Source organism: Mus caroli, chromosome 1, assembly GCF_900094665.2.
Source record: "Mus caroli chromosome 1, CAROLI_EIJ_v1.1, whole genome shotgun sequence".
In the NCBI taxonomy this organism is placed as follows: domain Eukaryota; kingdom Metazoa; phylum Chordata; class Mammalia; order Rodentia; family Muridae; genus Mus; species Mus caroli.
In genome coordinates, this window is record NC_034570.1 from 83,704,144 (window position 1) to 83,729,078 (window position 24,935).

General features: G+C 43.2%; 1 protein-coding gene across 5 annotated transcripts in view; it reads left to right on the forward strand.

Annotated features, from left to right (window-relative positions):
* Positions 1–1,285: 1,285 nt before the first annotated feature.
* The window catches only part of Ube2f (ubiquitin conjugating enzyme E2 F (putative)), a 36,082-nt gene continuing 12,432 nt past the window's right edge, over positions 1,286–24,935 (forward strand). Inside the window, exons 1-4 of one of the 5 annotated variants that reach the window (XM_021159119.2) lie at positions 1,286–1,419; positions 5,127–5,305; positions 13,574–13,603; positions 16,620–16,685. In XM_021159119.2, the coding sequence (XP_021014778.1) occupies positions 5,188–5,305; positions 13,574–13,603; positions 16,620–16,685 (214 nt within the window). In that variant the 5' untranslated portion in view covers positions 1,286–1,419; positions 5,127–5,187. Of the gene's footprint in view, positions 1,420–1,672; positions 1,830–5,126; positions 5,306–13,573; positions 13,604–16,619; positions 16,686–24,935 lie in introns of those variants that run through there. The other 4 variants (XM_021159116.2, XM_021159125.2, XM_021159121.2 and 1 more) reach the window with 4 other exon arrangements.

A 24,935-nucleotide genomic window follows, 5' to 3' on the forward strand; every position in this document is an offset into this window, starting at 1 on the left:
ACCAGTCTGGCAGGTCTGCCTCTGCTTCCCCAAGTGCTGGAATTAAAGCCGTGTACCACTATGCCTGGCTGCCTTTTACCCTTTCTATCTGTGCACGAGTGTATATCTAATGGAAGCTTGAGAGAAGTGTGTAGCCATGTGCCACATGGGGTGGTCGAAGGATAACTTTCCTCCACTTTTTTGTTTGTTTGTGTTTACAGGATCTCATTGAGTCACTTTGGCTTGTTTGGAACTCTATGTAATCTAGGCTGGCCTCCAACTCCAATGTGCAACCCAGCTCTGTGGGGGATCTCTTCCCCTCTACGGAAGTCAAGGTATTTGGTCCTAATCTGAGGATTCCTCAGCCTCACATCTTCCCGAGTTTGGAAACAGGTCCTCATGCTGACAAACGCTTTACTCGCTGAACCCAAGTGCCTCATTTCAAAAGAAATCTTAGGGTGTGTTGTGTGTGTGTGTGTGTGGGGGGTATAGCTCAAAGGTAGTGCTTTGCTTGTGAGACCTCCTGAGATTCATTCCCCAGAATTGCCAAGAAAAATCACTGGAAACCTGACGGTCCTTGTTCTTTTCCACAGCAAATATCCTCTTTCCAAGGCCCTACCTCTCTAGGAGTCTTGCCGAACTCTCTCCCAAAGTAGGCTATCTCCAGTCCCACAGGGACAGAGAACTCATACCCCACGAGCTGCAAGTAGGATGCTGCACATGGAACCCCAAGGCCTCACGAGGCAGGATCTCTCTACATATCTCTGGCGGTCCTGGATTTCACTATGTAGACCAGGCCTTCCTCTTGTCTCGGAGCGCCGGTATTGAAGGTATACGCCGGAACTCCCGGCCTGAAGTAGATTTTTAAAAGTGCACATAGGAATATGAGAAATTAAAAAAATAAGGAGCAGGAAGAGTGCCCTCACACCCAGCAGCCACCTCTAACTATCCCATGGCCCTAACACGGATGCAAACAGGTCGGATCCTTTGCGTTCAGGAATGGTGCCGGGCACAGGGACATAGCTCCACCAGCAGGCACCGCACTAGTATGGTATTCCGAGGGAAGCAAGCGGCTAAATGAATGGAAACAAACCGGAAGGCCGCTAGGCGGTCCGGGATGCTGGCGCTTCGGTGACCAATCAGCAAAGGTCTTGACACATGGCCCACCCTCAGGCCGTGCTCTTCACCAATGAACGAGGGCCGCCTAGTTGGCCTGTGTACGCGACTGTCCACGCGTGGAGCTGCCAATAAAGTTCTTTGTAGCTTTGAATTTTTTTTTTTAAAGTGCCCGCTGCGGTCACGGCGCAGTCCCCGCCCCGCCACTTCCGGTCTCGCCGCCGGGAGCCGGTGCGGCTGTGAAGGCCAGCGCGACTCGGTGCCGCTGCTTCGCTGGGCATGGTTTTGGGTGCCGGCTCACCTCGCCTGACTCGCGGTGCTCAGGTAAGCTGGTCGCGCGGGCTGGACTGAGGCCGAGGTTCCTGTCGCCGAGCGCCAGGCCGGACCGCGAGGTCGGCGGCTGACGGGAAGCGCTGGGCGGGCAGCGAGCCCCGGCGGCTCTAGAGGGCCGGGCCGAGGCGGACCCCGTGCCGCCGCCCGCAAGGTCACGGTGCGGAGCTCGGGCCGTCCGGGAGGCCGAGGCCGCGGCGGGGAGGCCGCTGTCCCTGAAGGGAGGCGGGAGGTGGACGCGGCCCGCCACGGCGACGGCGGGGAGGAGGGGCGGCCGGCCCGCCTGGCCCGGTTCGGTCCCTGACCCGGTTCCGCGGCGTGTCACCTGGGGTGTGGCCTTCTCCTCGGCCGGCTCAGTTTCCTCCGTCTCCGGTGGGCATTGGACCCACTCCTCGGCGCTGCCGGTGGGTTGGAGTTGCTGGGGAAGGCTTCCCGGAGGGGATCTTGGCCTGTGGGTAAAAATCTGCTCTCCTTAAGAACCTGGTCGGGCTTGGCGGTGAAGGGAAAGAGGGCATCTCAAGACCTGGTTATCAGATTGAACAGAAGGTTCCAGAAATGAGCAGGGTGGTGTTGAAAAACAGTGAGGTGGCTGGGCCTGGTGCCGAGGCTTCCTAGCTGTTTGGGCCGAATATGGGGAGCTCGGCAGTAGGCAGAGTCATAGGAAATTAAAGATAGTGACTGGGGGGGGAGCTTCAGGAACAGAATTAACAGGAGTACCTGGACAGAATTAACTTGATATTCAGTACCCAAAACCAAAGATGAGCTCCGGAGGTGGTCAGTAAGCCTGGCAGGTTAGAGACCCCTTGGACACTCATGCTGTACGGTTTAGGTCCTGATCTGTTTCTTTAGGCTTGGGAGGTTAAGCGTCCCTAGTGGCTCTTAAATGGCTTAGATTGGAGCTGTCAGTGAGGAGTTATCCTCGCTGTGAGCCAACTGGCCCTGCATAGGTCACACCGGCCTGATTTCAGCACAGCGCATAGGAATGCTGAATAAACATGACTTGATGAGACTGCTAAATAACAAGTTGCAGTCCTCTTTGGATGCCCTAAAAGTTGGTCCCACCCAGAGGAGGAACTAACTGGGCCAAATACAACTTGTGGAGTTGGAAACTGAGCATGCTGTTCAGAATAGCTGATCTGTTCCCAAAATACTGCCTTAGTCACAGTGTGATTTTCGAGCAAAGGGAAGTTTGGGTCAAAGTGGGGTTTTCCAGAGGTGGGACGTGTTGAGGAGGGAATGAGAATTCTGAGGCAACTTCTACCCTTTTGATAGTTTGAGTAATTTTTTTTTGTTTAATTTTCTGATTGTGGGGACATTTCCAAATGGAGACTTTGGTTTATTCCCTCTCATGCTAGTGAAAGTGATACAGATGATAGAAAAATAGGTGGATACTCTAGTCTTACCTGCCTTAGAATATTCGTGTTGGGTTTTCTGTGGAGACACCACTCGTGTTGTTTTCTACCCTGCACAGTCTTTGCACAACATGTTCTATTGGAAAAGCCTACAGCTTACTGAAGATTACAAGCTAGGATCTACACCTCGAAGAGTAGAGCAGGGTACACCCATCCTCTGCCTCTGATAAAGCCCAGTGTAGAAGAGCAGTGGAGAGCATTAAGAGAGCCCGTGGGCAGCCATGGCAGGTCTGAGCAGCACAGAGCAGGTCCACAGGGTGAGGAGCAGCTCTGTTGTGACCACTAGGGGACTGCCTACCAAACTCTGAATGCTTTTCTGTTTTCCTCTTCACCATCTGCCTTACTGATATCAAAGGTGAAAACCTGATGGCCCTCATGTGGAACATACTCCTGTCCCAGTAGTACGTCGGGTTGTTATCTTGGACCATTGTCAGACACCCCTGATGTCCCAAGGTCTGAGCATGTAGCAGTGGGCTTAGACTTGGCCAAGGTAGAAAGCACTACCTCATGATCCTGCTTGAGGAATTTCTGACAGGATCATTCTAGGTGGCAACCAAGACAGGAAAGCATTGTTATATATGTTCAGCTGTTTTGGTACTTGTGGGCTGAAGCCCCTCTGGGGGAAGTGACTTAGTGAAGACTTGAGGATGCTTGTTTTCTGACTAGGCTCATCTTTTCATATAGATGCCCCTGAGGAGAAGCCACTATAGAGTAGGACTGAATGCCCCATCACTTCATGACTGATCAGTGTTCGTATAGACTACGCCATGACCACACTTACAACACATCTAAAGGAAAACTAGGGTTTTTTTTTTTTTTTGTGGTGAGTGCTTCTTGTGTCTTGGACATTCACCCTCCAGGCCTGTTCCAGGGTGTGAGTGTGTTCATGCCTGCCTGCCTGCCTGCCTGTGTGTATTAGTGTTAGGAATCTTTCCCAGATTTCAGTACTATGAGCTTGTGCATACTAACATGCTATACAAGAATTATTTGGTGCTACTTTTTTGGTTTTGTTATTTTGCTTTTTTGATACATGACCTTCCTTTGTAGCCCAAGCTAGACTTTGTAGCCCAGTCTTCCTTCCTTAGCCCCTCCCCCAAATACTGATGTTATAGGTGTATGCCACTGTGCCCAGTGTAACGAGTCCTTAGTGTGGCAGGGTCATGTATAGTTTGGAAGATCATACTCACTTTCTTGTTTTTGTGACATGTGGTACAAAGTGAAATCTACCTTTCACTAGGGATGCTGTGTACAGAAGGTGGCATGAGAAACTAGACAGGAGAGTTGCATTTGAGGGTTTTTTTAAATTCTGAAGAGAGGAATATTCTTGTGTTCATGGTATTAGCCTCAAGTTTGACCTCTCAGGTAAAACTTTTCATCTGTAAGGTTTAGATTTTGTTTGACTGAGAAATTATCAGACCTTTATTGAAAGGAAATGCTTTTAAAACAAGAAAGGAAATTATGTAAATATTAAACTACTTATTCTTGCTGGAGTGTTGGTATGAGGAGTGTCTGACTGATGGAAGTGTGTAATAAAAACAGAAGGCAGATTGTGGAGGTAGGGATTGCTGACATCCTAATGCAAATTGTACTTTGAGTGATAATGCCTTCACTAGGGTCCATCAGTTAGAACAAATAAAACCTTGTGGGGAATGCTGATAATGAGAATGGAGAGAGCAGTGCATGGGAAGTGCCTGTACCTTCTGCCCAACAGTTCTGTTGCTCTAATGCTGCTGTTAAACAGTTGAAGGCTTACAGGGTGAGTAGCAGTCCTTTTTGCAGGCAGCCGGGAGTATTACCTCACCTGCCTTTCTATTTTGCTGTCCTTCCCAGGGAGGTTACAGCCTGAGAGCCTGAAACTTACCCGGTCTGGAAGCAACCAGGGAAGAGTTCAGTTTGGGGTGTTCTAATTTGCTCTAATTTCTATTTTCCTTTTCCTCTGAGGGAAAAGGAAAGCAAAGCATCAGATGTCCCTTCTGCCCTAGAGACTTGTACACCCAGGCCACACCTGGGTCCTGTTGTTGTGGGGACTCTTAGTTCATTTGAAACCAGTGGGGTTAGTGAATGAGTGCCTGTTGGGAAGCATGGGACTGGGTGGGGCTTGCTTGTGATTGAACTAGCATATACTGTACCTAGTGAGTATGAAACTTACGGCTCCCCTAAACTCAAAAGAATCACATCACTTACTCAGATTCCTATGAAGAAATCAAGTTTTGTTAATATATGGAGACTTTTTTTTAACTAATTTTAGAGACCCTAAAGTAAAAACAACTGTATATTTCTCTTGTCTAGTGTCTGGAGACATGGCCCTTAACCCTGCTCTTGCCTGTCTTCCAGAAGAAAGGTGGCAGGAATGCTAACGCTGGCAAGCAAGTTGAAGCGGGATGATGGTCTCAAAGGATCCCGGACATCAGCCTCCACATCTGACTCTACTCGGAGGGTTTCTGTGAGAGACAAGTTGCTTGTTAAAGGTAATCATCACCCATGGGAGTTGTTTTTATACCCTGTAACAAAATGAAGCTGTCTGGAGGCTCCTTGGGATGGATGTACAGTAGTCTGTTGAATGGGAATATTTCTTTGAAATGATTGTAAAGTATAATCAGCTAGGCATCGTGGTGCACACCTTAAAGCCCAGCACTCTTGGGTAGAGGCAGGTTGATTTCTGTGAGTTCAAGGCCAGTCTGGTCTACACAGTGAGTTCCAGGACAACCAGAGTGTAGAATGAAGAGATCCTGTCTTTAAAAAAAAAAAGTGTGATTGTCACTTAGAGTGGAAGAATTTATTATACCAGGCAGGATTGTAATAGCAAGGATATGGTGTTAGAACTGTGGTGTCGGACACTCCAGCAATATTCTTTTTTGGCTCTGCTATGCTATTCTGTGTTGTGGAAAGAGTAAGACAGTTGGAATTGGCAGGACGGAGGCACATGGGTGCTGCTGTTATTTTCCTTTGCTCTCCCCTTTCCTGTAGGATGCACAGCAGTATTTTCCAGCCTGGAACAGGGACTCTTAGGATCCTTCTGTTTCATGTGGGACATAGCCTAAGGAGTCCTGTGAAAATCTGGTGTCTTCAAAGAATTATGTCACATATTGCGCGCGCGCACACACACACACACACAAAATATATGAACTGTTAATGATAAAATGTTATAATGTTCTAATGTTATATGTAATACATATTATAATTTTGTTATTAGGATTCACAGAATTATGATTAAAATTCTCCTAAGGTCATATGTCCATGTTTGTAAGGGAAAATTATGTTGATAAAGGGTGTTCCCTTTTGTGTGCATAGGCATATATATGTGGCATGCATGTTCTTATATGCATGGGATGGGGGCAAGGATGTACATATGTGGAAGCATGTATATGTAGAGGTAGAGGTTGAAGGCTGTGGGTTTGTGCAGATTTAATAGGGTCTTCTGTATACTTCCTGTATTTAAATCTTGAATTAGCTTAAATCTTGACAAATTTATGGATGGTTGGTTAAAAGTAAAATTATTGTTCACATCTTGTTCTTGTCTGTAAGTTCAGAACAACCTAGATCATAAACTTCAGAGGGTAGACCTGGAACACCTCACTTGGATGAACCTAATGACATTTGATTTTTCAGAATTCTTGAGGTTCTGCCTGTAGAGGTAGCCTAGAGTTAGGAAAGCCAGGCGGAGGAGTTTTGGGGTGTAGTTGCAGCACTTAGAGCAGTCTAGGGGTATCAGCTGAGAATAAACTGTCCCTTTATATTCCCACCCTCATGTTTAATAACAGCCTTGGTACACCAAGCACTTTGGGCCAAGTCCCAAGTTAGACATTGTCTGCTATGACTAAACAATTGTAAACCTTGTAAACAATAGGAGTATCTTTCTCAGGATCTGCAGTGTAGATAGAAGATTAAGGTTAAGAGTACAGAATTTGGGGCCTGGAGAGATGGCTCAGTGGTTAAGAGCAACCACATAACAATTCACAGCTGTCTATAACTCCAGTTCCAGGGGATCCAACACCCTCATGAAGATGTATGTATATAAAGGCAAAACACCAATGAACATTAAACAAACAAACAAACAAACAAATCTTTTAAAAAGAAAGAAAGGAAGTAGGATTCCCCAGCATTCATGAGGCAGAGGCAGGCCAATCTCTGAATTCTAGGCTGGCTCTGGTCTACAGAGTGAGCTCCAGGATAGTCAGGGCTACACAGAGAAACCTGTCTCCAAAAAAAAGGGCGGGGGGGAGAAAAGAAAAAAAAAGAAAGGAAGTAAGGAAAGAAAAAGAAAAAAACAAGCAAGCAGGGTTGGCCTCAGAGGTAAGGCACTTCCCTCACACGTGCCAGGGTAATCTGCTTCCATGGTGAAGCCTCCATTGTGTATCCTAGGAGGAAAGGGTCACTGGTCGTGTTGGAAGAAAGAGACAAACGTTGACTGTGAACAGAGCCCTCGTGACTTAATCACCCCAAAGACTCCACCTCTTAAAACCTGCATTGGGCATCAGGTTTTAATAAGAAGTTTGGGCACCTTCAGACCATAGCAGGAATTTTGTGTCATAGCAGGTACTTCAGGGGTAATTCTTGGTTTACTTTTAAAGTCTTGCCAGGCAGGAGCTTCATTTTCTACCTGACAAGCTGAGAGACTTGGGCTAAGAAGCCTGAAGTAGTTGCAGCAGGATGGCCAGACCCACATCTTAGGGGTGAAGCAGGCTCTAGGAGAACAGATTCAACATGTAATTTTAAGAGCAGAAATGCAAGTTAATAGAAAAGAGTTTGGGCAGAGGTCTCCACCAAATCTGTGCCTAGGGACTCAACCTGGGAGCTTTCAGATAGCTACAGGGTGATCATGGTGAAAAACTTGCCAGACAAAAATCTCTTTAGGGACTTTGAAAGAGTCTGAGTAATTGGGATTATTGGCCTGGGCAGTAAAGTAGGCTTGTGTGAAGATGTCTTTCATGGATATGAACACATTACAGGAAATTGTGTGACTGTGTCTAGGACTTATTGCTGCAAGCTGCATTCCGAAAGGGAGAGGCAGGGAGTCTGTCATGCAGAGCAATTAAAAAGTACCTTGAGAGAATACAGTGGAGGGAGGTGAAGGAAGCAGGAGGCTGAGGGATGAGCTCACTTTGAGGAGAGTGCCCTAGTATAGCCTTTGCTCAGTTCTTAGAGCTGTCATTAGGCTGCCAAAAGGCTCAGTCCTTCCTGTTCTGCTTTTAGTCAGGTGGGAGCTGTGTTGGAAGGTATCTAGCTTGTCTGTACAGCCATAAAAGTCTAGAACAAAGACTATGTGTCCAGAGCCCCAGTGATAGCATCTAGGGCAGAAGTCTCATCTACACTGGCATCCCCAAGAGCTAAGGGAAAGATTACAGACACTAACAGGCCAAAAAATGAGTGCTTTTATTGATGGGGGAGAGGCTCATGGGGTCTTGCCACTTACTGGTGATAACTAGCGGGTTCTAGGAGCGCAGAAGCAGAACAAGAAAGGCTGGGTGCCCACTCCTGTCTTCCTTGAGCCCTGGCCAAGCACCTTAAGACTGTGAGGGATTGTGTGTTCATGTGTGATTGGGTCTTTACTCTCTACCAAGGCTTCTCCCACACTAAGCCAACTTGCCACACTGCCAATGCTCTCACAGCATTTGACAGCACATGAGTCTGAGGCGTAGTCTAGCAAGTCCTGCTAAGTCAAGTAGGGGGTCAGATGTTGACCAAACACAGCCTATGTGTTCTGTTGGAAGTTAAACACCAGTGAGATTGGGGAACTTGGACAGTCACCATAAGTACACCAAGCAGCCTTATGTGGAAAGAGGATGTGATGGTTTGTATATCCTTGGACCAGGGAGTGGCACGATCTGAAGGTGTGGCCTTGTTGGAATAGGTGTGATCTGGTTGGAATGGGTGTGTCACTGTGGGTGTGGGTATAAGACCCTCACCCTAGTTGCCTGGAAGTCAGTCTTCCACTAGCAGCCTTTGGATGAAGACAGAACTCTCAGCTCCTCCTGCGCCATGCCTGCCTGGATACTGCCATGCTCTCACCTTGATGAAAATGAACTGAACCTCTGAACCTGTAAGCCAGCCCCAAGTAAATGTTGTTTTTTATAAGACTTTCCTTGGTCATGATGTCTGTTCACAGCAGTAAAACCCTGACTAATACAGAGGGCCTCTAGAAGCCATAGACACCCACCTTCATATTTTCTGTGCTCAAGTCATAAGTGGGTTACATGAGGTCCTGGGCTACACTCAGTGATCCCTGACTCTTGTTAGAGGAAGATGCTTTTTCGGGATTATAGTTTGCATTTTAGAGTGGTACTAAAACACCTTTGAGCTAGTTAGTTGTGTCAGTGCTTTCTAGAGGGGCTGACGTCTATAAAGGATATGCAGATGCAGTAGCAGATCAGGATACAGAGCCAGGTATTGTGAGCTGCCTAAATAAGAGGAGGTGAATTTGTGAGGTGTGGGGATCATTGTGGTAACTGGGTAGATGTTGTAATCTGGTTGTGGTCAAGCTTCCAGTGGACTGTGGTTTGATCCTTATTTAGAAAGGAAAAGAATTTAATTTCTCAGAAGGAAGTTATGTAGCCACTGAGTTATGCAAGGTGCAGGTGCCTCCCAGAATTGCTAGGCCACCTAGCAAAAGAGGCATTGTCGTCTTATGAAAGCAAGCCTTTAGCAGCTTAAAAATACTTGTCACTTTTTATTATTTTGTGGGGAAGTCAGTGTTAGTCAGGCCTGAGTTGTGTTGCTTTGTCAGAGGCCCTCAGGCTTGCCAAGCCGCTGACTGGCTACTTTGGCTTAGTTTCATTTGTGTTTACACTAAGATTGTCATTACTGATGTTAGCGTTGGTATGCCATCATTTGAAGGATTGAGAAACCACTTGCCATGGTTGACAACTCTCCTATAGGAACACTGTGCAGAGTTAGCCAGGTATTTTAGGTTCTGCACTGGGCTAGACAAAGTGCCAATCATCTTTATTGAAATCCCATGTTCCAAGGATTCTATTCCTTGCTTGCTCTGACAGTTGAAACCAAGAAATCTTGATAGGATTCCTGGTGTAGCCATCAGGCTGTATCTGGGGCTTCCCTCAGCCCTGTCTTCCTTTCTTGGGTGAGTTACACTGAACATGATGTTTACAAGCAAACCTTTAAATTTAAATTATTGACTGTTATGTAAAGTTAGAACTTTTTATGACGTTTGTGTATTTATAAAAAATGTTATTAGATCATATTTTCATAGGCAGTGGTCTTAAACAGTCTGAAAGACTGTCCTCCAAATTTGTATGCTCAAATCTAAACACCTGGGTGGTATTAGGAGGTAATTGCCTTTGGGAGGTAATTCATGATGGTAGAGTTCCTGTGAGTGGAATTAGTGCACTAATAAGAGATCCCAGATAGCTTCCTCGTCTCTCCTATGGTTTGAACACACAGCAGGAAATTGTTATCTGTAAGAGCACTGAGTCCTCATCAGATTCAGAATCCGCTGGTGCCTTGGTCTTGGCCAGGCAGCCTTCAAAATTATTTAAAAAATTAGTGTCTGTGTACAAACCATCAATGTGTGTAAAATATTTTTATTGTAGCAGGCCACACAGAACAAGAGTTAGAGAATAACACTAATTTAGGGTTTTGTTTTGTTTTGTTTTGTTTTTAATGGCACTGGAGTGAGTGAGTGTGGACTAGGGCATTCAGGGTTTTGGAATCTCTGTAGCTACTGGATTTCAAGGATTAGCTGTAGAACCCAGATTATTAAAAGAATCATTTAGATAAGTGTGGAAGACTTGCTGAATGCTGAAGGCATCAGTAGGAGTGGGAGCTGGGGCTCAGGGTTTGGAGACCCTTGGGCTTCCGGTATTAGAATTATGTATGAAATGACAGAGCCTTTGGGTAGAGCCTGGTAGTGTGTTACTCTCTGTCCAAGGTGAAGACAGCTTTGCTGGCCTATTTATTGTGTCATATCCTGTGTCCCCCCTGTTGTCCCCTACACACAACATTGTACTTGTGATTATGATTTTACATATCCATATGGTGTGTACATAGTAAAACAATACTAACGAAGTGAATTCATATACATTTCCTATGTGGTCACATTAGCATACATTACTTAGCTAAGTAATGTACCTTGTATTATTACTCTGTACTGTTACTTTGTACCCTTGGTGATTGCCCTCATCCCTTGTCACCATTTGGTTTCTGGGTATTCAGCAGTTTGTTCCTTCTCTGTCGGTCTTATTTCCGTAGCATGATGTCCTTTGCTCCATCACATTGTTACAAATGGCAGGCTCATCTCTGCTAATGCTGAATAGTGTTTCTTACACATCTCAGTTTCTTCATTCATTACTCAGTTTAGACTTGGGCCGATTTCATATCTTGGCTATCATGAAAAATAAGGGCAATGAGCATGGGGTGGTTGTTCCTGTACAGCAGTGGTCTTCCACCTTCCCAATGCTGCCACCCTCTCATTCAGGTCTTCAGGTTGTGCTGACCTCAGCCATAAAGTTATTTCCTTGCTACTTCATAACTAATTTTGCTACTGTTATGAGTCATAATGTAACTATCTTATACACAACCCCCAAAGAGGTTGTGACCCACAGGTTGAGAACTGCTACTCTAAAAGGTGCTATTTTGAGTATGTCTATTTACAAAGATTGCTGGATCATATGGTAGTTGTTTTGTATTTTCCCTTTTTTTTAGCTTTTTGAGGGATCTCTCTCTCTGTGTAATATTTAATATATATTATAATATTGTGTGAAGGTTCCCTTTTCTCTGTATCCTAACCATCAGTTGCTACTTCTTATCTCTTATCTCTCTAGTAGCCAACTGGAAATATTGGAGATAGCAGGCATGATCTTGTTTTGATACTTGGTGACACTACATATCTTTTCATAAAACTGTTGGTCACTTTTATCTCTTTGGAGAAACGTCTGTTCAGGTCCTCTGCCTGATTGATTGATCTATCTTCCTGCCTCCCTTCGACCCTCCCTCCCTGCCTCCCACCCTCCCTCCCTCCCTCCCTTTCCTGTTGAATTGTGTCTGTGTTGGATATTATGTTAAACGCTTATCAGCTACATGATTTGCAGACATTTATCCCCAATCTATATAGACTACCTTTTCTTTGTGCTATAGCATTTTAGTTTAATGTAGTCTCACTTTTAATTTTTGCTTTTATATATGTGTGTGTGTGTTTGTGTGTGTGTGTGTATGTGTGTATATATATATATATATATATATATATATATATATATATAAACTGGGGCAGGGAGAGATGATGGCTCAGTGGTTAAGAGCACATACTGCTTTTCCTGAGGACCTGAGTTTGATTCCCAGCTTCCACATCAGGCAGCATACCCCTGTATGCAGCCTGTAACCTCTGCTGCAGGAACCCTCACATCTTGACCTTTGTAGGCACTTGCATTCATGTGCACATACCACTCCCTCCAGTACACATACTTAAAGTAATAAGCAGTTAAATAAAATGTAAATCACTGGGAAAGCAAGGTTTGGGAATTTACTCCACCACCACCTTTATGGATTTTAGAGCTTACATTTGAGCCTTTTATTTATTTTGATAATTTGTGTAAGGGCACCTAGTTCTCCACAGAAGAGGCTCTCATTTCCCTGTGTGGTCTTTTTGGTACTCTTGGGTGCTAGTTGACTGTGCTTATTAGGTTTGCTCTAGACTCCCTGTTGTTCTGTCTAGACTGACCTGTGTTTATGCCCATATTACTATTATTGTTTTGATTATTATATCTCTGTAATATAATTTGAATCCAGAAACAGTGTTGTTAACTTTGTCCATTCTCAATATTCTGCGGATCTTCATATGGCTCTGTGAAGACGGCCACTGAGGTTGTGATGGAGTTGCCCTGTGAGAGTCTTTGGGTGATGGGTTCTATTCACTCTGTAGTTTCTGTCCTCCGTATTTATAATTTGAGAGTACAAATCTTTCATCTCTGTAATTAAATTTGGTCCTTAATAATATTTTTGGTAAATGGGTTTGCTTTCTTAGTTTCTTTTTGTCTTTCTGTACAGTGTTGGAGACTGAACATGGGCCCTCCCTAACAGTATTTCTCCCTAACATACCTATAGCCCTCTGTGTTTCTTTTCTCTCCTCTCCTTCCCAACTTCTTCCCCTCCCTTCCCCTCCTGTTTTTTATATACTTTTTTTTTTTTAAAGAAAGAGCATGGCTTTGGAACACCTGGATGGCCTTGAGTTCATAGAGAACTGGTATTACAAGTGTGCCCTGCCATTCTTGGCATTACTTGTTTTTTTAAGTAGTCCAGTATTAATGTAATTGATTGGTTTTTGTGTTTTCAATGTATTAGTTTTAATGTTTGTTTCCTTGCTGTTGGAATCTCTAGGGCCTTTTTGGTATAATAGTCTTCTGTAAACAGCTGACTGTCCTTCTAATACTGCTTATTCTCTGTGGGATAGAAGTGGTGAGAGTAGGCATGGTGTTTGTCTATACCTTATGGGAGAGAGTTAGTGTGATAAGGGGAAGGAGAGCTGTAATTTTGATGTGCAGAAGGATGCTGGAATTAAACACACAGTAAATAACTGAGGATGTGGATTAGATGGTCTGAGGCTTCATGGGAGAGAACATAAATGCATGGTGTATGTGTGTGAAGTTAGGCTTAAAATATAAATTCTAGACCAGGTTTCAGTTCATCTAGCTTATTTTTTTCTTCTGTAACCTAGGAGGAATTGCTCATTTAAAACTGGTGATGTTATGAAGATTATACTATTAACCACAGTCTCTCTATTTCTACAGAGGTTGCAGAACTTGAAGCTAATTTACCTTGTAAGTATAGCATGCCTGTCAAGTTATTACTATATACTGATGACATGAAGAAAACTCATTTTGTTCTAGTAATTTTGCATAGCAAAAGCCTATTTTATGTGTATATTATGAATAGATTTTAATTTTGTAAAAGAAGAGGCATTTTGGTTTTTGGGTTTTTTTTTTTGTTTTTTGTTTTTTTGCAAAATCTAAAATGAGGTTCTAGCCAGGTATCAGTGGCACACGCCTTTAACCACAGCACTTAAGAGGCAGAGGCAAGCAGATCTCTGAGTTTGAGGCTAGGTAGGTCAACACAGTGAGTTCCAGGACAGGGTGATAGAGAGCCACCCTGTCTCAACAAACAACAGAAAGAGTCTAGTCCTGAGTCGCACATGTGGAATCTGTCTGTGTAGGTGTAGCGGAGGCATGATTGGTCCCTTGATTCGGTTCCACCTTCTCCCTGAATGGAAAGGAGTGGGGGTCAGGAGCCCTGTTGTTAGTGTGCTTCCTTTGGGTTCAAGAGATGTTTATTGTTGCTTTGTTTTTGTGTTTGAGAAAAAGCAGCTGCACGCCCTTCACCCATAGATGTGCTCCCTCACTCTGTCTTTCCTGAAAACACACATGGGCCCAGCAGTGCACTGGTCATTGAGAAATGCACTTGGATAATGTGTATCAGAGTTCTACTTTTCTATCACTAACCTTTCACCAAATATTTTATATTTTACACATTTTAGAGAGCTTGAAAGCTTTGGCTATTTTACTTTGTTGTTGTTGTTAAGCTTTTTATTGTAATATGTGGTTTAAAAGTCATTTTGAATTTGAGGGTGGTTGTGAAGTTAGTTTGTGAGGGCACAGACAAGCTGTTTGTTAAAATTCACTATGCAGCCTTGGCTAGCCTGGACTTTACTATGTAGACCAGGCTGGCCTCAAATAGCTCTGTTAGCCTCTACCTGGTAAGTGCTGGGATCAAAGGTGTGTGCCTCCTGGGCAGGCTGAACAATTACTTTTGATGCCTGACATTTGTGTGGGGGAAGAGTGGGTTATGATAGAAAATATATTTCTGCTATGGCTCTCATCTAAAACCTCCCAATTCTGTAGCTTGACCTCAAAGTGGCTTCCATTCAAAACTGAAGGTATTGTATGGGAATGTTACTGAAAGGTCAGTTTTGAAGCTCAGGAGGTGGCTCAGTAGCAGAGTACTTGCCTAGCATGCATAATGCCCTGTTTTCAATCCCAGACACTAAGTGGGGAAATAAAAGAGGAGAGCAAAAGTAAAAGGGTGTTCTTTAAAATGCTTTGGAAGTCAGTGTGAGTGGTGTGACCCAGGCAGGTGGCAAAGGGCTGAAGCCAGGTGATGAGCTCTCTCTCCTCTGTCTCACTGCCTGTGTTAGGGCATCTCCTTCTAAAAAGCATCATACAGTGATTTTCTGTGTTCCAGTCCAATAAAGTCTTTCCACTGTCTCTGACTCACATGTTTGTTTAAAGTGCCTTTTCATCAGAGACCAAAGAAAGTTCCCCTTAGAGCTAGCACGTGTGCTTGATGTGAATCTTGTAGGATTTGGAAAAGACATTAGCCTGTTTTCCTCTCCTGTGGCTAAGCTCTCAGATAGCATCCACTGTTTGACATGCTTCTTTTTTCCCATGTTTTCTGCATATCATCATTCTAAAGAAGAAACAAGCTACCACATGCTCATGCTTTTGCTGTCTATTTTAAAACATTTCTAAAATATTTACAGAGCCATAAGGATAGCTTTTTATTTGGCAGTGTGATTAGAGACTGTGGAATGACCTCAGAGCTTCGTATATGCACATGCATAAACATCTCCCTGAAAATGGACATTTCCTTAGATAGATGCTATTGTATATAGAGAAAACTAAAATATATGTGTCTGTGTGTGTGTATAAGGATACATTAAAAATATGTGTAGATAGGTTAAAAACATTATATATATATATACATATATATATATTTTTTTAACTTATCCTTTCCTGAGCTTTAAGGTTAGTTATTTGATTTTGGTAGTTTTGTTAATTTTTAAAACTTGTCTTATTAATTTTTGTATTCTTGGAAGACTAATTCAGAAGGTTATTTCTAGAAAAAAGAATGTGGTAGTGTATTTCAGAAACTGCTCCTGACCCCTATAGATTGAGGAGTTTTCCCCCCTACTCTAAAAAAGAAAGCCCACGAGTCTTAAACTGTTCTGTGGTTTGTTTTTTTTTGGTTTTTGGAGACAGGGTTTCTCTGTGTAGCCCTGGCTGTTCTGGAACTCACTTTGTAGACCAGGCTGGCCTCGAACTCAGAAATCCGCCTGCCTCTGCCTCCCGAGTGCTGGGATTAAAGGCGTGCGCCACCACGCCCGGCTCTGTTCTGTGTTTTTTATCTCAATGTTTTAGTCTGACATGCTCATTAAACATCAAAATGAAACAAGACCAACAGTAAAATTGTGAACCCACTTCCTGAGACAGTGTTTCACGTAGACTAGGTTGGCCTTGAGCTCAGAGGTCTTGCCTGCCTTTGCATCCCAGGTGCTGAGGTTAAAGATGAGCAACCCTGCACTCTGGAGGTAGAGGCAGGTGGATTTCTGAGATTTCTTTTCCTCCAGTGTTATAGTAATCCTGGGTGGCCTCTAACTCTTAGTATCTCACTTGTAACCTCACTTCGGATGGGCTTGCATGTCTGTGTGGATCTCTGTGCTTCTGACTGATTTGAACAGAAGTTCCATGTGCTTCTTTTCCTGGTTTTTCCATGTTTAGCCTTTACCCACATACATTAATGTCTTTGAGGGATAGTCTCTTTCATTGTAAATAGCACAATTCTATAAGAAGAGAACTCTTTAGTGACCATGTAAAAATTGAAGTAAATCCTTGATTTGGAATTAACTAGTAAGACTAAGTGGGTGAATGGGAAAGACAACAGAACCCCTAGCTTGCCATTGGGTATACTCCATGATTACCGCTTGTGAGCGGTGTTTGGAGGTTAGCTCAGCACCTGGACACCGCTCACTCCTGACCTTCCTAATGGCTTTTTCTTTTTCAGGTACATGTAAAGTACATTTTCCTGATCCAAACAAGCTTCATTGCTTTCAGCTGACTGTAAGCCCAGGTAATAAATACTGCATACTTCAGTGTTCATGTAATTTTCAAGCAGCAAGTGTAAAGATCTGCTCAAATCTGTCTTTCTGTGGATGTGTCCTGTGGTCTGTTAGCACTCTCCCATTCCGTAGGATGATGTGGCCCATGTCTTGCAGCCAGATAAAGTACAGCAGGTCTGAGGCACGCAGTGTCCAGGTGACTGAAAGCCAAGCAGCCAACACCAAGGAAAACTGATGGCAACCTGCTCTGAGTATGGGCTTTGAAGTGGGTTTTGGTAATACTCCAGTGGAGCTTGACTGAGGTGTGATTGCTTAGCTGCGGGAGGAGAGTCATGAATCCTGTCTTAGACAATGTCGGGATCAAATGGATTTTTGTATGCACACCACTTGGGCCCCAGTTTTAGCAGATTACCAGCTGTCCTCCTTAGGACTATATCAAGTGCCTAGTCTACAGGGGCAGCAGCATCTATCCTTGGTCAGACTTTTCAAATGAAGGTGCGATTAAAGGAGTTCCTGATCATCAACCCATGTCTGCCTTCAGTGGCCAACCATTGGTAGCCAGTCCATGCTACTTCAGGATAGGTGGAGTAGGAAGAGTAAGGAAATCAGTTCGCAAGGTTTCTCCAAAAAACCCAGCTTGTAGATGTTTGTAAAGGGTGCTAGAGTGAGAGCTGCATCCCTTTTACACTTTGTATCTGAAGGGACTGCTGCTCCCATGCTACGCTTTGTATCTGAAGTGAAAATATTAAAGTAGCCAGAGGAGGACATTATTCAAAAGATGTTACCAGTACTTCAAAGATGTGACAATTATTCAAAGGATTATGATGCAGAGAAAAGGGAGAGGGATGGTTTGTGTTCGGGTCATGCTGACAAGGTAACGTGACACTTGTTAAGGCTGGAGTAGTCTGATCTTTGGGATTCATGAGTGTGTGTCCAGAGTTGTTCTGGGGCAGTTAGTCCACAGATGTTTCTGATGTTATTTGGCAACTGTAAGGTTCATATTGTTACTTAAGATGCACAGAAAAAGAAGAAAACAAACAGGACAGTTTCCTTGCAAAAATAGAGGGTGTTGTCCTATTTGGAGTGTGGGGATAAGGAGCGAGAATAATGAGTCATGAACTAAGTGAGAGGTACAGAATTTTGTTATGTGATAATGAGTCCATGAATAAACGGGGACTTCTACCTCTGCAAGGAGAGTCACTTATTTTTTGTGGAAAATATTTTATAATGATAAGTATCCCATTTCAAAATGTTCTTGATAATTTGTAATTCTGTTTACATCTAGCTGCAGTGGTGCATACTTACAATCCTAGCACTCAAGAGGCTAAGACAGAAAGGTCATGAGTTCTAAGCCAGCTTGAGTTACCAAGCAAAAACCTGTCTTAAACCTATGTGAAGGTTTTACTGAGTGCCCTGGGACACACTTGTAACTTTGGTCTGATATCAGTTATGGTTGGTATCGGGACCTCATATTTAGAAATTGGGTGCTTTGCATGCCTGGTATCTTTGATCAGGTGAGATGGTAAAGGCCATGCCCATTCTGAAACACCTTCTGTTCTCTGTGTTGTTGATGAGGGATGAGGAGTCCATAGGTACCTTCTCTCATCCTAGGATTACCATGAAGAGCATTGTTCACTAAGTACCTCAGGCTGCTGTATTATAATGAGCTAGGCTCTGACAGTCCAGCCACACTCTGAGCACACTTCCGCAGTCCTTGGCTGCTTACAGACTCATATTTCTACCAGCCTGGTTAGTGTCATAGTTATGTTTCTATGGTTTCCTCTGAGTGTTTCTCCCTCCTGCTTGTTTTACCTGTTGGTAATAAACAAGTAAACAAGCCATCACGTAGCTTTGGCCTCTTACATGCTGACACTACAAAGCTCAGCCACCACACCACAGTAGAGTGTATTTAAGACTTTAGTTGACACCATATAAAAATAGCAGATTTTAAAAATATTTATTTCACTTACGACCTGACTAAGTTTACTTGTTTATTCTAATAGCTTTTAAGAATAGTGTTGAGTACTGAAAAGACAGTTCACCAGTTAAGAACACTTGTTGCAGAGGACCCAGGTCCAATTTCCAGCACTGTATGGTAGCTCACAGCCATCCATTACTCCAGTTCCAGGGTATCCAATGCCCTCTAATGACCTCCTTATATACCAGGTTTAAACATGATGCAAAACACTCATACACAAAATAAACAGATGTAAAAAGGTAATGTTGGCTTCTGTGACCACTATCGTAGAAATATTTGTTCTGTGTGAGAATGTGTGCCTTTACTTCTCAGTGTGTGCTTGCAGTCACCTCATAGAGCAAGAGCCAGGTTCCATTTATTAGTATTTTCTTAGGAACTTTTGTATCAGTAATCATGAAGATTATTTTGTTTTGTTTTTCTTATAATTTCTTAGGTTTTATTATCAGTAGTAAAATAAGTTAGATGTGTTCCTCAGAGTAACTTTGTGTTATTTCTCTCTGAAGTGACTGGTAGATTACCAGTGGTGAACCTGGAACTTCATTTCCAGGAAAGTTTTTATTTATGAATGGAATTTGTTTAGGGAACACAGTGTTAGCATTGATTTGTTTTTTTTTCTAAGTCATCTTTGAAACAGTTCTTTGGCAGAATTGATTCATTTCACTTGAACTGTAGGTTTGGGATGATTTGTTTATCCTGCTAATGTCTAGGGTATGTGGTGATTGTGACATGTCACAGTTTCAGACATGATACTTAAGAGTCTCATTCATATTTTGGCCCCTAGTTCTTTCTAGTGATTTTTAATTTCACTGTGAGGTTAACCACAATGAGAAAACAAAATTTTAAGAACAGATTTTTTTTTCCCCCCTTAGTGAGTCTCTTCTTTCAAATAACTCTAAAGACAGGTGGCAATTTGCTGTCTTCTATGTGTACTAGAAATGTGTGAGCTGCCTGCCAGCAGTCTTATGACTTTGAAGAAAACCCTCATTGCTCTTTCCTTGCTCCTTTCAAGAACTCTATTGGTGTAATGTTTGCTTGTAGTGGTACCCAATGGGCCACTGAGATACCTGATGGACAGGCATGTCATCTGTTTCATGCTGCTTTCTCCCCTTCCCTAGCACATGTCTTCCAGTTACATACTTTTTAGAGGATTCTCAGGCCATTTAGTACCATCATTATAAATAGCTTCTGAGCTGAGTCATGGCTCAGTAGTAAGAGTGCTTGCTCAGCATTCCTAGGACATTCTGGTGGTCACCAGTAAAAATATACAGTGTGGGCCAGTAAAATAGCTCATTGGGTAAAGGCCCTTGCTGACTGCCTGAGTTTAATCCCTGGAGTTCACACGATGGAAGGAGAACCCTACTTCTACAAACTGACCTGACTTCCAAATTCACCTTTCTATGTGCATGTGAGCACACTAGCACACACTAAACCCACAACATACTAAAGTAAGGAAACAAGTAAATAAGTAAAATGAATAAATGCAATTTAAAAAATCAAGGTAAATAATACATGTTGTGTCCAAAAGTAGCATGGCTTTTAAGTGGTAAGTTTTTTGGTCCAGTATCTTCTTACTGTAGCTAGATTTCTTTTGTGCCGTGAGTCTCCCAGCCTGGAGCAGGTTAAAACAAGACACAGAGTTGGACTCAGGTATAGCTTTAAAGACTGACGATCTTCACATGTTCTAGCTCTAACTATACTAAATGCTTGTTGATAGCTTCTAAAAGCTCCTAAAAACTTGCTTGCTCTTTCTGAGGGTTAAAAGCTGCTGCTGGCTTAGGTGATTAACACCTGTAGCCTAATGGCTGAGGTTAAGCAAAGCAACCTTTTTCTACCTCCATAGGAACTGCATAGCTCTAAGGGGATCTGCCTTAAGGGAAAAGGGGAAAAGGAGTGCCCTCCTCTGTTTGTCCTCAGCACTTATTTATCTTTCAGAATACATGATCACATGGTAAAAAGTTTATCATAAGTTTACATATAAATTCAAGTCACAAATAAGTTTAGACAGAATGTTTACATGTATATCTACTAGGAGTGATTATCTGGCTAAACATATATTTCCTGTCACCAGCTCTGCAGGTTCATAGAGATTTAAAAACCATAACTTTTGTGACCAAGGTATTATTGAAGTTTGGTATAGATAAACTCAGTCAATATTATGACTTTTTATGACCTTTGGTGACTGGTTTTACAACCTCTTGGAATGGGCTCTGAGTAGTAGATGCCTGCTTAGTATCTCAGAAGCAATTAACTCATAATACTAAAGAATGATAGAGTTCTTGTTGCTGTTCTGACTGTCACAATGGATTTAATAGCAGTGTATTATTAAAGAGCTTAATAATGACTATAGTTTTAGGAATGCTTATAGGTTCATCAAGGATTAGGAAATCATCTATTTGTCTATATAGCATCACTGTAAGACAGTATATCTTCACTGTTCTGCAGAGATCTGCTCAAAAGGGTGGGCTAATTCCTAGTGACTGCTATATATATTTAACAATAACAGGAAAAGCATATTAATAGCAGGACTAAATGCATTCCTAGAATGGGTTTCTCCTGGGCTTTGCCTACTGGAGCAAATCCGTCATAGATTTTAATCCAAGATGGACCCATCTCAGTTTTTAGCTTCTACTTGGTTCCTGACACTTTTGTAATGTCATGTGCCATTGTATAATGGAAATATGTAATTTGCCTTTGATTTTATAAGGAGCTTACAGTGAAGAGACTGCTTGGAGTCTCAAAAGAGACTTCAGCCTTTTAAACAGGGTTGAAGTTGAAAGGCTATGAGAACTCTTGAAGTTGAGCATTTCGTTCCTATGGGACAAGGGAGTTGAATGTGCTGGTTTGAAATGAGAATTCCATGTATAGGCTCAGTCATTTTAATCCCCAGTTGTTTGGGTCTGTTTGGGGAGGCTTAGGAAGTACATCCATTGGGGTGAGCCTTGAGGTTTTACAGCCTCCTACCATTCCCATTGCTCTCTGTTCTAGCTGCATGTCTGTCTGCTGCCATGCTTACTGCTATGATGGTGATGAGCTCTTATCCCTCTGGAACCATAAGCCCAAGTAAACTCGTCTATAAACTGCCTTGGTCATAGTGTTTGGTCATAGCAACAGAAAATTTATGCAAAAGATATGTTCAAAGTTAAAACCAAAAGTTATAGTATTTTCATGATCTTGGAATTGAGTGCTAGATCTAGTACATTGTTAGGCTATGTTGAAAGCAGATTAAAGGAGATTTCACCAGCCAGGCACTTGAACACATTGGTAAAGTTTCTTGAGTCCTAATCAAACCCTTTTTGATCAAACTCTGAGATGAAACTATTGAAGATTACTCATTTAGTGTTGGTATCATAGTGGGTCTTAATGACCACATTCTTTATACTTTCATCTGAAGCTTGGCACTGCAGACTCATGTCATTTCAGGTTTGCAGAGTTGCTCGCCATCTTCATTACCTGCTAAAGCCTCCTACTCTGTAGTAAACTCTACCTTCACTTCTCACTTCCAAGAATCTGAGTTGCCGGGCCATGGTGGCGCACGCCTTTAATCCCAGTACTTGGGAGGCAGAGGCAGGTAGATTTCTGAGTTCGAGGCCAGCCTGGTCTACAAAGTGAGTTCCAGGACAGCCAGGGCTACACAGAGAAACCCTATCTTGAAAAAAACAACAACAAAAAAAACAAACAAAAAGAATCTCCTGAGTGCTTTGTCCCTTGGGAGTTGTGACTTGCTGGGTTTAAGAGGTACCCTGGTGATTGCATATTAGCATATTGTTTGCTTCTTGCAACTGGAAGCAATGCCTTTCACAGTTTAAGGTTGGAGTTGTCTTTTTGTATTTTGTGTTGTTTTAAGACAGAGTCTCATTTGGCTTGGGTGGTCTCATAATTTACTATGTAACCAAGGATATTGAACTTCTGATAATCCTGCCTGTACCTTTTGAGTGATGGGATTACAAGTCACATAGCTTGAAACCAAACTGCCTAAATGAAACATTAATCATTTCTGTGTGGTGTCTGAACCAGTGGCAGATACTGGGATATGGTATGCCCAATGTCACTCTGTCTTGAAAAACCACTATGGAGACAGAGATTCAACTCCCAATGCTTCTTCAGCCCTCTAGGCCTGTTTGTACGATGATGATGTAGAACATCCAAGTTGCCAGCTCTCTGTGTGTGTTCATGTGCATGTCTTAAAGTAAAGACAGGCTGTGAAAGAGGAGGAGCAAAAGTGGAGCTGGTGAGACTTCGTTCTGGTATAGGGCAAGTGTTAGTGTCCATGAATCCCTAGAGAATCTCTTCCCAGGAGCCACCTCCAACTGGGATGCCTTGAAGGCAAGAGCGAGAGCGAGAGCGAGAGCGAGAGAGAGAGAGAGAGAGAGAGAGAGAGAGAGAGAGAGCGAGAGCGAGAGCGAGCGAGAGAGCGAGCAGGCTGTAAAGCTCCAGAGGAAGGAAGGGTAAGTCCTCTAACTGTGACGGTGGCCGGAGCCAGCAGCTTTCTTCTGCTGTACTTCAAAATGCAGTCCCAGTTGCCAAGAAGTAAAATGTTTTTAACTTCAGCAACTGTGGTATAGAGTTGGCACATAGTACATAGTCATAGCACATTGTACAATGTACAATGTAGTCTTCTGTTTGTCAACTCCAGAGGAGAGGAGGCCTCCTTCTTGGGCTTTATGGGCTGTGGAGCTGAGCTGAGTTTGTGGGGGCAGAGAGCCAGAGGGTGCTCACTAAGTGGTCTTGAACCCTGAGGCCGAGCTGAGCTCAGGCTTTATGCAGGGTAGTCTGCTCCTTGGCTGCATTGTACGTTGCAAGTCAGTAGTAAAGGGAAGAGGGTGTATCAAGTCTGACTCAGCTCTGAGTAGGGAACAACTAGCTAAGAAACACATCATTTTCTGAAGAGACGAATTCTATTAAAGGGGGAAAAAATAGAGCAGTCTGTTCTTGAATCTTAGTTTTATAAGACATAATTCTGTATCAGGGTAAAAGAAACACATTAGACACACTAACATCTTCAAAAATCGGAATAGTATCAGTGCAGTGCAGAGCCAGCCAGCAAAATACAGTGTGGCAGGAGGGGTGGCTGCAGCACAGCTTTGTAGTGGGTCAGTGTGTCTTGTATGGGGCATACTCACTCCTGAAGGGAAGTTAGAGTGGGCTATGTGGTCTGCAGAGTGAAAAAACCTGACATAAAAATCCTGTATTATGGTGATTAAAATCAAATTACAAGGGAGCAAGATCACTGAACTAGGAGCTAAATATAGGAGTAAATATACTAAACAATTTACCAAACCAATTGTCTTTTCCCAAGACTTGTTACTATGTCACAAATCCGGGAGTATTTACAAAAGATAAATGACCTGATATCTTAAGAGAGGAAGGCTTTGTTTTGCTCTCCATTTTAGGGGTGGCAGTTCATTATGTAGGAAGGTATGGTAGACCTTAGAATATGGCAAACTGGGGAAAAGCAGTACAGGAAAGGCCCTGGGTGCCTCACAGTGTCACTGCAACCAGGCCCTACTTCCACAGCCCCACCAACCTCCCAGTTGTCTATTCAAACCCTGAGCTGAACGAACAACTCCTTAGGTTGTGATTTGTCTGGAAAGGCCTCACAGAGACTCCCAAAGCTGTACCTCACTATCTCTCATGTTCTCAATTCAGCCAAACTGACATCAGAGTAATGTGTCAGCAGAGGAAAGAGAGTAATAGGTAAGCAGCCAATTGGAAGAGAAGAAAACAAAATACCACATACTGGGAAATGAATGAATGAACTTTTTTACTAAGACATCTTAGTTGTAAAAGACCTTTTAAAACCACTATACCAGAGACTTAAGTCCATGAAGTAGAACTGCTGAGTGTGGTGGCCAAGCTGAGTTTGAGATGATCTACAGAGTGAGTTCCAGGACAGCCCTGGCTACTCTAGGATACCCTGTCTCTAACTCCCTTTTTCAACCCCCACCCCATTCCCCAAAATAAAATGCCAAAGGTGTTCTGGAGTGACAGCTCAATGATGCAGAGTTCTTGCTCCTCTTCTAGAGGATCCTAGCACCCACTTCAGCTCATATGGTGTGTAAGACCAGCTCCAGAGGCTCAATGGGCACCCCTGCAACAAGCATCCACATGAATTAAAATGTTACAAAAGCAAAAGTAAATCTCGGACCCAGCAAAGTAAATCTGGACCTCTGCCAGGAGGCATAGGCAGGAGGATTTCTGAGTTCGAGGCCAGCCTGGTCTACAAAGTGAGTTCCAGGACAGCCAGAGCTACACAGAGAAACCCTGTCTCGAAAAACCAAAAAAG